This window comes from Sciurus vulgaris (genome assembly GCF_902686455.1).
Source record: "Sciurus vulgaris genome assembly, chromosome: X".
Taxonomy (NCBI): Eukaryota; Metazoa; Chordata; class Mammalia; order Rodentia; family Sciuridae; genus Sciurus; species Sciurus vulgaris.
In genome coordinates this window covers 66,351,334-66,364,280 of record NC_136471.1, presented here as the reverse complement: position 1 = coordinate 66,364,280, position 12,947 = coordinate 66,351,334, and the positions used below count along the sequence as shown (strand labels likewise).

At 32.2% G+C, this 12,947-nt stretch overlaps 1 protein-coding gene across 1 annotated transcript in view; it reads right to left on the bottom strand.

Annotated features, from left to right (window-relative positions):
• The window catches only part of POF1B (POF1B actin binding protein), a 73,176-nt gene that overhangs the window by 43,502 nt on the left and 16,727 nt on the right, over positions 1-12,947 (bottom strand). The window contains exons 4-5 of the mRNA XM_079123031.1: positions 11,914-11,994; positions 4,180-4,281 (exon numbers count right to left, since the gene is read on the bottom strand). Of these exons, the coding sequence (XP_078979157.1) occupies positions 4,180-4,281; positions 11,914-11,994 (183 nt within the window). The remainder of the gene's footprint in view (positions 1-4,179; positions 4,282-11,913; positions 11,995-12,947) is intronic.

The window sequence follows — 12,947 nt, the reverse complement described above, 5'->3', positions numbered from 1 at the left end:
ATCTAGAAAAGCAAGATGATTTAATTATAATGACTGTAATTAATGGCAAAATTGGGGTTGGAACTCATGATTTCTAGCAGAGTTCTTTCAGGTACTAGGATGAACATATACTGGTCTCAAGATATTCTTGAATTTGTTACGTCTAAACTAAATCTTTGCTATCTGATTGTTTATATGCCATGAATTTCTTTTCTGGTAAGTATAGAAAATAAACTAAGAAAATATATCTAGGCATTTTAGCTTTGAGGAATTCAGATATCTGCTATAGTATGTTGTTATTATTCTACTTTGATAAGAGAAAACTAGAAGCTTGTTTTCAAAGGAAAATATTCAGTTTTGTGTCATAATGCTACATTTATGTACAACTAACTTCGAATGTTTGAATTCAATGCTCTATTTCCTTTCAATTGTGGAAAGTTGACCTATATTAAAATAGTAAAGTACTTCACATTTTACATTTTTACCTGAAAAAATTTTCAACCTATATTAAATCAAAAGTACAGAAGAATTAATCTAGTATTCTTCGAGTACAACTTATAAAGAATGTATTTACATATATATTTATGAATATACATAAATGCTTCTGTAGGCATAAACCAATCAACTTAAAAATGGCAAACTCTGCTAAGAGAAACTAGGGATAAAAATGATCCAAATAAGCTTGTTTTTCACTGTATGCATTTTCATACTCTTTTTATATTTTTAGAGTCTCTTTAGACTCTGAAAATTCTTACCATTTATACAAATTACCTTCATAAGTATATATATTTATCTTATATATATAATAGATTTGAAAGAAAAAAAGGATCAAGAAACACATTTTACAAATACAAGTTACTTTGATAGACATATAGGTAAATGTCATAGAATCAATTCTTAGAATTATTTTCTCTAGATTGTTTTTAAATATGACTCACTTTAAAAGTATGCTAACTCTAAGATCTTAACAGTTTAGAAAATTAACCATATGCTGTCAGCAACCTTTGTACAAGTTTGGGGGTTTAAATATATTATCTATTCTTTTATGGTAAACAATACCATTGTAAACTAGATTAGGATAAAAATCACATTGACAATATAAGAAGAGCATCACTTAGTGGGGCTCTTGAACACTAATGAGATAGAATTTCTCCTGAAAAAACTACAACAATGTATACCCCAAAAAACAAGTGAGGAAATACTTGGAAAGGACAAATCAACAAAGGCCAAAAAAGAAAACAAAACTCATTTATTAATCATCTTCCTCTGTTAATGTATCAGTTGACTCTTGAATAGAACACTGACATTCCTATCATCTAGGGTGCTCTACACTTTCTCTGATCCTATCTAGCCTATGAACCATATATTGGTTCTCCTGAAATCATAGCAAATTTTCAATTCGAGCTGTTGCTATTACGCAACAGCTCTACTACAGAGCTACACTCATAGCCCCACTTTCAATTTTATACCTGACTAAAAAGTTACTATTCTAGAGTAAGATGTTCATATATGAATTAATCTTTGAAGCATGCCATGAACTGAATTTTCTAAGTACAAAATAAATATCAAACATTTCTGATTTATCATGGATTATTTCTCTTTGATGGATAAAAAAGAATTATAGAGTACAAATTATATGAATTGAATAATTATCTTGTAACTGGTACTACTTTACCATCCCTTCACTATGAAGACATCTTTTGTTTTGGATAGGTCACATCTCCTATCAGCTAGTCATATTTAATTAATCCACTAGTGACAATAAACAGTTTCATGCAGACTCTGGCTTTATCCATTTTATCCTAATATGTTCTCCATCACAGAGGAAACTTAACTAGAACAAAGAAGTTATAGTTTGTTATGTCTACACGGTTTTTTTTTAACCTTGGACAGCTTCCATGGCAGTTCAAAAACTCCCAAATTCTTTAAGTCATTAATAAGAAAAGTGGGCATAATCAAGTAAATACTCAACTTAATAGTAAACAGTAGTGGTTTTCTCATTTTTATGGTTTTTATTGGGGCATTATAATTATACACAATGGTGGGATTCATGGTGACATGTTTGTAGGTGCACATAACATAATTTGCTCAATCCCATTCTCCAGAACCACCCCTGACCCTTCACACCACCCTACCCTTTCTCCCCTTCCTCTACTTTACTGGTTTCCCTCCTATTGTTTTTTAAAGAATGTATTATAATTACACATATAAGTGAGATTTATTGTGGCATGGCAGTGTTCCCTTAAAGGAGCTTTTCTTTAGCTATTCCAGCTGTATAATGTTAATATATTGCACAGGAGTCAATTTTTTATTGTAATGACCAAGAATTAGGAAAAAACCTGTTTTTCTTTGAAACAAGAAGCTAGAAGCAACATGAAATGTTTCTACTCAAATATTTTTTTTAATATTAAAATATGTAAAACCTTATTGTTAGGCAGCCCAGTTAGATAAATTACAGATTTTATAATTTGGTAGCTTGAAGAAAATTCTGGCCCTTGGAAGAACAGGCATACTTGATGAAGTGTTTCTACTTGATACCATAATGTTCAGAACTATTCTTATGCTCTTCTACCATATATATATTCGATACATTCCATACCAAACTCTTCATACTATATTCATTTTTCTAAGCAAAACAAAATTTGAATGTTTATTATTCTGAGAGTTTACTCCATTTCATTTTTGCTGGGCATCAAATAAGTAACTGTGTTAGTTACTACACATCTGATAATTATTGCCCTTGCGTGCTCATAAAATAAAACATGGCCAGGTGCAGTGGTGCACATCTGTCATCCCAGTGACTCAGGAGGCTGAGGCAGGAGGATCACAAGTTGGAGACCAGCCTCAGCAACTTAGACCCTATCTCAAAATAAAAAAGAGAAAGGATTAAGGAGATAACAGTGGTAAAGTGCCCCTGGGTTCATCCTCAGTCAAAAAATGAAATTCTAGTACATGTCAGTCAGTCTAAATTGTATATGAGAAAAAAATAATTTTATTATCCAAACTGATTTGATATCATTTAACTGCCTATCATTAATTGACTGTTATCCCCTGCAAAGATATGCTGAAACTCTAACCCCCAGTAATTTAGAATGTTCGCTTATTAGGAAACTATCTTTATAGATGTAATCAAGTTATAATGAAGTCATTAGGATAGATCCTAATCCAATATGACTACTGTCCTTATAAATATGGGAAATTTGAACACAGAGACAAACATGCACAGAGGGAAGCCAATGTGAAGATGCACATGGAAGATGCCATAAAAAGACAGAGGATTAGAGTAATACATTTACATGCCAAAGAATGCCTGAAGCTACCAGAAAGTAAGAAGCAGGCATAGAAGGGTTCTTTCCATTGAGGCTTCAAAAGGAGTATGGCCCTGCTCAGTGCTTTCAGACCTCTGGCTTTCAGACCTGTGAGACAATAAATTTCTCTTTTTTAAACCATCCAATATGTGGCAATTTATTAGAATAGTCCTAGGAAACTGATACATTGTCCTTGTTCAAAAATGTTCAAGAGATAATCACAGGCTTTAATTGGACTGATCAAACTTATATACACTAAGCAGAATAACATGAAACCTCTGCTGGTTGCAATAACACTGCATAAAGGACTTGGTGCTATAGATGCTATGAGATTAGTACTTCAGCAGTTTTGCACTCTGTACTTGGTCTCTCAATTAAGCTTAATGGAATTTTTAAAATGTGATTTGAAGCCTTAGTGTTCTAGAACTTTCACAGTATACGGTGTATTACATAGCGATTCATATATATTATTCATTTGAAATTCATTATATGTTAAAAATAATTAACGCAAAATTATGCTTTAAATTATCATTTTTGAGACTAGTTTAAAAGAAAAAACACAAAACATATATATTCATATACATGTATATTTTATATATATTTCAGATTCTACCATTAATTTTCTGTGATTCACATATCTTGTCTTCAGTTCCCTTTTACCAAAATGGGGAAAATAATACTTCACATAATAAAATGAATATGAGATTACTGAGGATACCATTAAGAGCTGCAGATATAATGAAATATTATCATAATTCATGGTAGTCCTGCCTGGCATTTGACAATTGAATGTCATTTTAGCTCTATCTTTAAAATATTTATGAATATTTTAATATTCATTTAATAACAGTTTTACACTTATAAGACAAGTTTTAAAACAATTATTACTTACCTGATCTGTATTTAGCTTCTCCACTTTTCTTATTGTTTTTTCGTAAATAACATTGTTTCCTGGGAAGAAATGGCCTCCTCTTAAGAATGGAGACAGTGGTTCCTATAAAGACAGTAAAGACTATGTTTTGCTTTGAAAGGTATCTTTTCTAAGGAATCTTAACTTAAAATACTCAGTTTGTCATAGGCTCGGTGGTAGCATCAGATTTAGGAGGAGAGTGGAATGACATCCCAACATGGTTCTGATATGTATAAGGAAATAAAAGCAGTCTATTTATCATAGAGAAAGATCTGAATTTCTCCTACTACCTTTTATTAGGTCTTTTGGGAGAGACTGGAATGAGGTAAGAAAGATTATATATATATATATATTTTTTTTCTGTTACCAAGGCAAACAAAATATAATTAGTTTCCTCTGAGGCAGATCACATGCTATCAGGTCAAGCTCATTTAAATTGGGTTCACTTGTACGTTTCTTTCTATGCAAAATTATTATCATAGAAATACAAAATAAACATAATTCAGCATTACTAGGCCATAAAGTAGGTGGAACTATATCAATTATTTTTTCCCACAACTTGATTTGGGTGCCCTTGAAGTGTACAATTCTTGTGATTATAATCAAGGTGAAGACTCTCAGTGCAACATATGCTTTGAATACTAAGAGCAGAATAAAAGCTTTAAGAGCCACTGTATCTACATATAATCAACTAAATTGCTGGAGGATTAGCCAAGTGCTTAGAAGATGTTAGCCATTGAAATAAAGGCTGGTGACATGTTCAAGATCTGAAATAAACCAGAAAAGGACTAATAAGAATCAGACCAGGAGTGTAAAATGTAATGTGTAGTAAATTCTTTTGCCATCTTTTGGTATCATTTTGGTTTGATTCTCAGCATCGCATATAAGTAAATGAATAAAATAAAGGTCTATCAACAACAATATATATATCTCTGGAAGCTATTTTGTGTGTATTTGTTTTTGTTAATGAACTTCTTTGGTAGTTATAATCAATCACATAAAATATTGCTTGGTATGCATAATGTACTTTGCTAACTGGCTATGAGGCATACAAACATGAATCACACTTATTACCAGGAGCATTTAATATTGATCAGAATTTATAAAACTATAACAGACACTTTTTTGTACTGTCCTCAAGATACACATGACATTTAAATTTTTAAGGGACTATAAATAATAAAAAAAGGAAGATCCAAGGCTCTATATGGCTAACGAAGCCTACAATTTTTACCATCTTGCCCTTTATGGGGAACTTTTCCAAATCCTCGCTCTAGATAATGCATGAAGACAAAGATCTAAAGTAAGAAGTAGAAAGTAACAAGTGTCAATAAAAGTATAGAAAAATAATGTATAGGAACATGCTAAGAGGGTGAAAACCTGAGTTCTATCTAATAGTTCTCAGGTAGGATACTTGCATCAAGTGGAGTTTTAAAGAAAGTTAAGATGATCTTTGAATATAAGGAGATGGAATAAAGTAGAAATTCAAGAGAAGTATAAAAATAGAAGTCAACAAGTTTGAAAATATGAAATTGTTGTAAAGAGATACCACAAAGACTGTAATAAAAATGTATAAGTGTCTGGGGGTGTACTTCAGTGTCAGAGTGCTTACCTAGTATATGTGAGACCCAGGGCTCAATCCCCAGCATCACAAAGCAACAAATATGTGGGTGGGTACTTATATGTACACATCTAGCATATGGTTGTAAACACAGATCTGGAACTAAGTAGGAATTTCAAAACACAGGTCCGGAATTAAGTAGGAATTTCAAGACTGCACATCTGGATTTCAGAACAAACTGCTTAGAAATCTTAGTTAAAACCATGCAATTGCTAAAAAGATGAGTGAAGATGAAAGATAGAACTAAACAAGTTGTAGGAGATCTGAGAATCAGAAGAAAAATATGTCATAGAAGTCAAGATGGGAAATTTTCAGGAAGTAGCAGGAAGTTGAAAGTTTAAGTGCTGTAGAGATGTCAACAAGTAACAACTACAAACTGGATTAGATTTGGACTATTATAAAACTCCACTGAGTTTCACTACTAAAATTAGTAGAAGCAAGCCTAATTGGGAAAAAAAAAGTTATGAAGTCATAAAACCTGTATTTGATTTCTTCCTTCATTGTCTATGAACTGTGAAAATAGGAAAGCCATTTAACCTTCTCTGAAGTTCAGTTTGCTTATCATAGGGACAATAATGTAGGGTATCTTGTAGCAAAGGGTGTAGGGCACCCTTTGTTTATAACTTTAATGTACAAATATTATTGGTTTTTAATAACACTGTTATAATATTTAAAATCTATAATATATTTAAAATAATTTCTGAGAATGTTATTTTAATGTTTCTAGAATATCAAGTTCAAAATAAATGAAAATGGGCTTATTGAGGGCAAGGACTTATAAATCTGGAATACCCCATAGCAAAGGAGCATATGATTGAGAGAGAACAGATGACATGAACTAAGAGAGAGAAAACAAATTTATTAAAACATGAAATTTTCTTTTCTCTCAAATGATTTTACTATAAATCCTGAACCTTTATTACTATTTTTAAGGAAGAAAGATGGTTCAGGAGTTAACAGTACTGATTCTCTCTAGAATGCTTGTTGGCCTCATTATTTTAAAATGACTTTTTTAAAAAGACTTCAAATTGAAATAATTATTTTTCCAAAATCTTTGACAGTAAAATCAAACATCAATATGAATAAATTATTTTAATATAGCAAATCAGAATAGCAACTTTAATCAGAAGTTTAGATTTATCAACAAAGGAACTGCTAAACAGTTTTACTATTTGGGCATCATCTTTTGTTTAATCTGTACATTTGAATTGGTGCCATATCTACACTAAAAATTAAAAGGTGCTTTCAAAATAGTTGATCTTATAAATTTAATTGTTATGTTTGGAACCTTCAGCAGTAGTTCTCACATCTAACAAAGTATGTAATTCCCAGCATCTACTTTGCTGTTCCCAGGCCACAAAACTCCAACAAAGAAATTTTTAAAAATATGCTTATTATAAGTGCAAGCTATCCAATTTCAAGTAAACATTCCAAACTTTGTGATTATACTTATATTCATCAAGTTCCCTATAACTGTGGCTACAAATATTATTTTCCTCAACCCCCACATGCTCATATTCCCTCATTCTCCTTCTGTTTATGGAGAAAACAAAGATAACCTAATCCCATGTTCCTCCACACTTAAAAATCTCTCTTCAGTTTCTACTCTAGAAAGAAATACTCTCTCCCCAGTGTCACTTCTCTTTATGTACCCAGAGTACTATCCCCTCTTGACACCTCCAGCATTGTTTGTCTCTATACTCTGTTACATCTTTAGCTTTCCTTATTACTGGTTCTTTCCCAGTATCTACAATTCTCCCAGTGTCTCCAAACATCTGAATTCTCCTTTAGCTACCATTCCATCTTTCCTTTTTCTCACAAATATCCTTTTCATAACAGTAATCCTCACTCATTTCCTCCATTTCCTCTTGATACACTCACCCATTTACTTTTTACATTTGAATTTTGCTACCACACATATACCAAATCTGGTCTCTCAATTATCACTATTGATTTCTTAATGATCAACCCCATTCTCAAAATTTACCCTCTTGGGTGGTCATTAGAACTATTAGAGATGGTTGATCACTCCCTTTTGTTATTTGCTTCATTTATTTACGTTCACATCCTTCTCTGATAACACCTCTTCCTATGAATGTGCCTCACTTTTTCTGTCACTTTAAAGTGAGCATTTCTTGATTTTCTGATCTTAATATTCTCGATTGTGTCCCAGTGATCTCACTCATTCCCATAGCTTTTTTTAAAAGCAGGGATTGAATTCAGGGGGCACTTAACCACCAAGCCACCTCCCCAGCCCTTATTATTATTATTATTGTTTTTATTTTGAGACAGGGTCTCACTAAGTTACTTAGGGACTTGTTAAATTGCTGAGGCTGGTTTTGAACTTGTAATCATCCTGCCTCAGCCTCCCGAGCTGCTGGGATTATAAGTATGTGCCACCATGCCCAACTATCCCTAAAACTTTGATAATAACTTTAATAGTACTCCCATGTCTCTGTCTCAAATATGACTTTCTCTGCATCATTTTAACTATTGGGTATCTTCCATGTACCTCAAATGCCACTGGTTCAAACAGCGCTTAAATCTTCTTTGCCAGATCATCTTTGTCTTCTCTACCCTTCTTAATCCTGTTAGTTGGGCTGCCATATTTATAGTGTCTTAAGCTGAAAAGCTTTGAGTATATGTGATTTTTCTTCTTTCAATCTCCATGTCCAGTAAGTTATTAAATTTTGTTAAAACTATCACCAGAACAGCTGTCAGAAAAGAGTGGTGAATTCGAGAAGACCTGAGCAAATCACACTTAATTAAAATTTTAGCTACATTTTTAGTAAAAGGATGCTTAAAACAATGTTAATCATTTAATAACTTAAAGACCACAAAAAAGTCCTTCAATAATTCCCCCCAGCATATATGTTATCTCCTACATCTGACTCTAATAATATTTTAGCTGTATTTTATCATCCCACCCGGTATTTTACATAGCTATTTGTGGTCATGTCTTTTCACCCTTCATTATAAGTTAACTATAAGTTCCTTATAGTTAACTATAAGTTCCTTTGATTTAGGAAACATATCTATTTCCTTGTTTCTATTTGAAGGCTGTATAGTTTCCTCCCCACAGTGAAAGCTACACAATTGAAAAATTAATGAAACTGATAAATATCAATAAGATTCTATCCATGGATGGAATAAAATTATTTTTTAAATTTCTGGTTCAAATAATAAATGAAAATGCTTAAGTCCTTTGACTAAAATGGTATCAAATGGAGACTAAGAACACTTTGAAACAACCAAAAAGAAAAAGTCTGAACAAAGATAGAAGGAAATCATAATGAAAGAATTGGATTGAGATCAGTTTAATTACAGGGAGGAGAAATAAAGATTAGACAAGCTGAGAGGTGAAAGAGGATGAAGCTGCCATTTAGGAGGCTCAGCTTATTATAAATATTGTAATTAAACTAGAGTCTTCTCCTGTGGGATTTAAAAGAGCAAGCAAAAAAGGAATGTATTTAGAAATAAAATGGGGAATATATCTAGACAGGATTTTCAAGCTGCTTTGCAAGACCAGTTAGATTATTTTTGTTTACAAAGCATGGGGCTTGAAATTTGTTTTATTCCTCAATAAAGGAGAGACTTAAAAGCTTTAAAATCACTATTTTTCTTAAGTCCTCTGCTGGGTCTTATTGAGAAATTGTTTATAGTTGAACCACAGCTCAAAACGATGAGTTCCTACAGAGGAAGCCCAGTGTTTCTAATACATTATGTACTTGCATACATCTAATTTCTCTGCCTTTGTAACTACATGGAAGGTAAGAGGATTTATAGGTAAGACTATGGTACCCAATTTACCTCCATCATCAACTCTCCTAAGTTGCAATATTTTTTCCCAGATATATATTCTTCGATTCCATTTCCAGCTCTGCCACTTTGTAACTGAATATTTCTGCACCAGTTAAAACTTAAGTTTCACAAAAGTGGGGACCTTTTTAGGGCAATTTCTGCCACAGAGTAACTGATAAATATTCACTGAACAGATGAATGAATCTCTCTGTGCTTCTGTTTCTTCACTTTTGTAGGATTAAATGGAATACAATATGTAAATTGCTTAGCATATGGTATATAACCAATAACTATTAATTTTCCTCTTTTCTTATTAACATTGGATGAAAAATAAAACTTCTTCCAACGTCACATAAGATTTGCTGGCAAAGTGGATTGAAATACAAATTATTTGATGCTTAAAATTTCTAGATAAAACCTAGGGAAACACAGGTTTTCACATTATGGGAAAGAAGTGTTATCTAGAAATAACTCTTTTGAAGCCAGATCAAGTGGACCATGCATTCAAAAATGCATATCGCCCAGTTTTCATGTGAAAATGAAAAAGGGGGAGGAATATGGAGAAAGTATAAAGGGATTGGTCAAATGAGAAAAAAAGATACACTGCAAACCATACTCAGAGTTTGTGTGTAATAGATTTACACACACACATGCAGAACCAGTGGTGTCCCTAAATAAGGAAACATGACAACATGATTTTAGAATAAATAAATGAGGAATTGTGGAACTGGACACTAGTAGAAACCAAGCATAACCTTCTCACTCACCTAAATAGCAAGCATGGCACCCTAATTTAATGCTTTGTCTTCCATAGCTGAAACCAATCATTTATTTTATCTTATAAGGGAGGTGAAAATTGTTTCCCTGAGAAGTGGAGAAACAAAGGCCAAATGTTTTCCCTGATAAGTGGATGATGATACATAATGGGGGTGGGGGTGGGGGTGAGAGGAGAATGGAGGGACTTTAGATTACGTAGAGGGAAATGAGAGGGAGGGGGTATGAAAAATGGTGGAATGAGACAGACATCATTAGCCTATGTACATGTATGATTACATGAATGGTATGAATCTACATCATGTACAACCATAGAAACGAAATTATGTACCACATTTGTGTACAATGAATCAAAATGCAGTCTGTAAAAATAAAAAGAAAAAAAAGAAAAAATTTGCATTGAACTGAAAGAGAGCAAATAATGAGGAATGAAAGGAGGTTTTTGTTATTCAGTAATCTCTCTGATCTGCCAAAATGAGCAATAATCCATTTAAAAAATCAGAAAATTAAACAATGTGACAAAGTTAAAGGTAGTTGGAGATTACAGCTGTGCAAAGTACTTCAACTATAGCATGAAGTTATGTCACAATAGCAATTACTTAATGACTCATTTTTCTATAACTTTGTTGTTGCAAGAATATAATTTTAGTTTCAAATTAATTGTGGTCATGCTCTCATTTGAATTTTGTGTACTTTATTTGAGGATGTTTACATACATTCTTTCAACTTCTGCTTTAAAAAAAAAGCAAAACAAAGAATTTCTGTATAGCTTTTTGTAGCCAATTGTAAAATGATGTCCTTATATCCTCATGGAACTTCCTTTTGCTGATAATGTTTTGTGTTTGTGTGTGTGTGTGTGTGTGTTTAGGAGGGGAATGTGAATGTAAATATCAGGGAAAGCTTGTTACTGTGAACAAAAATAATTTTCTTAATTTTCTTCTCAAAATGGGACACAGAATAATGACCTACTTTGTGAATTGCAAGATCGTATATCTTAATATTAAATATAATTTTCAAAACATCTCATTGCTAGGCACATATAAGCATACATTCTAAACAACAAAAGCATGAAGACAGTTTTGAACTTTTGACTTTTCATTTTCTTCTTTCTAGTCCATATCTCAAATGCAAAACTAAATAGTCTAAAAACTCTAATCCCTGGTGTAACAGTTAATAGGGTTTTTATGGAAAGACTATGAAAGGACTTTGTGCCTTTTCTCTTTGGTTCAAAGTGTGAAAAATCCTTTGTAGTTCAAGAGTATGGCTATAGAATCAGAAACCACTTATAACCCAAGAATTTTTAAGCTGCTTGGAACTATTGCATCTATAAATCAGAATAAATGGGTGCCTGGTTGTCTGAAAGATGGCATTTTTTATATGAATGATTAGAAATTCACTTTATTACTAAAAAAATTCCAATGACTTGATTTTAATGACCAGGTAACTGACTTGCCCTTCTAGTTTACCTATCAACTTTGAAGGAATTATATGTTGGAAAAAGAGTTTCTGTGACATCTTACCTGTTCAGGATTTTGTACTATATATCTCCTAATAGTAGTCTGTGGATATGTTGTGACTTTCACTGCTGGAGAATGAAGTTCCTGAAAAGAAAAAAATATACATGTGCTTATTTCTATATATTTAGTGACCTTAGAGCCATCAGTATTAATAGGGACCAAGTTTTAGAGTGAAAGTTTTAGAGTCATTTGCATGAATCATGATATGTGATTCTATAGTTAATTTCAGACTTGGGAACATTCATGAAACCAGGTGTTGTGTGCCCAGCACTATTCTAATTTATTGGTGTCTCACAGTGATAAATGAACAATATTTGTAGAGAATTTCAAAATATATGTTTCATTGTGTTACCACATGATTAGAAGAAAATGTAGCTTAATATTTATTTAATAAGAATTTGGTTTGGAAAGGACATCCAATATTTAAAAAAATGGAAGGGCACAGAAAAAAAATTGTGAGTATATGTGTGTGTGTGTGTGTGTGTGTGTGTGTGTGTGTGTGTGTGTGTGCACATATACTTTTAAATCTTCAGTGTGTTGAAAGGAGAGGGCCATAAACATTAAAATGGAGAGAAAACACTAAAAATTTGTAAAGGTTAGATGGGAAAGAGTCAATATCATTAATATAAAGAGAGTTCTTATATGTCAATGAAGATAAAGTCTTGACATTAATAGAGAAATGAGTAAATGACATGTACAATTGATAAAAGAAGAAAAGGAAATGGTTAATAAGCTTAACAAAACATGATCAACCAAATTAGGAATAATAGTTAACAAAAGCATAACACATACTTACTGAAAATTTTAAAGACAACAATGCTGATAAAGGTTCAGTAGAATGAGCATAATCTTAAGGAGAGGGGGGAAATTAAATAACCATCTATAGCTATTAAATAATTATCTTGAGCAAGGCACATTTACTAGAAAATGCTCATAATATCATATAAGTTTAAGTGAAAAAATAAGGATACAAAACAACATATATAGTATGATCTTAATTTTGTTTCTGAACTAAAGAAAATATAACAATGTTAAGA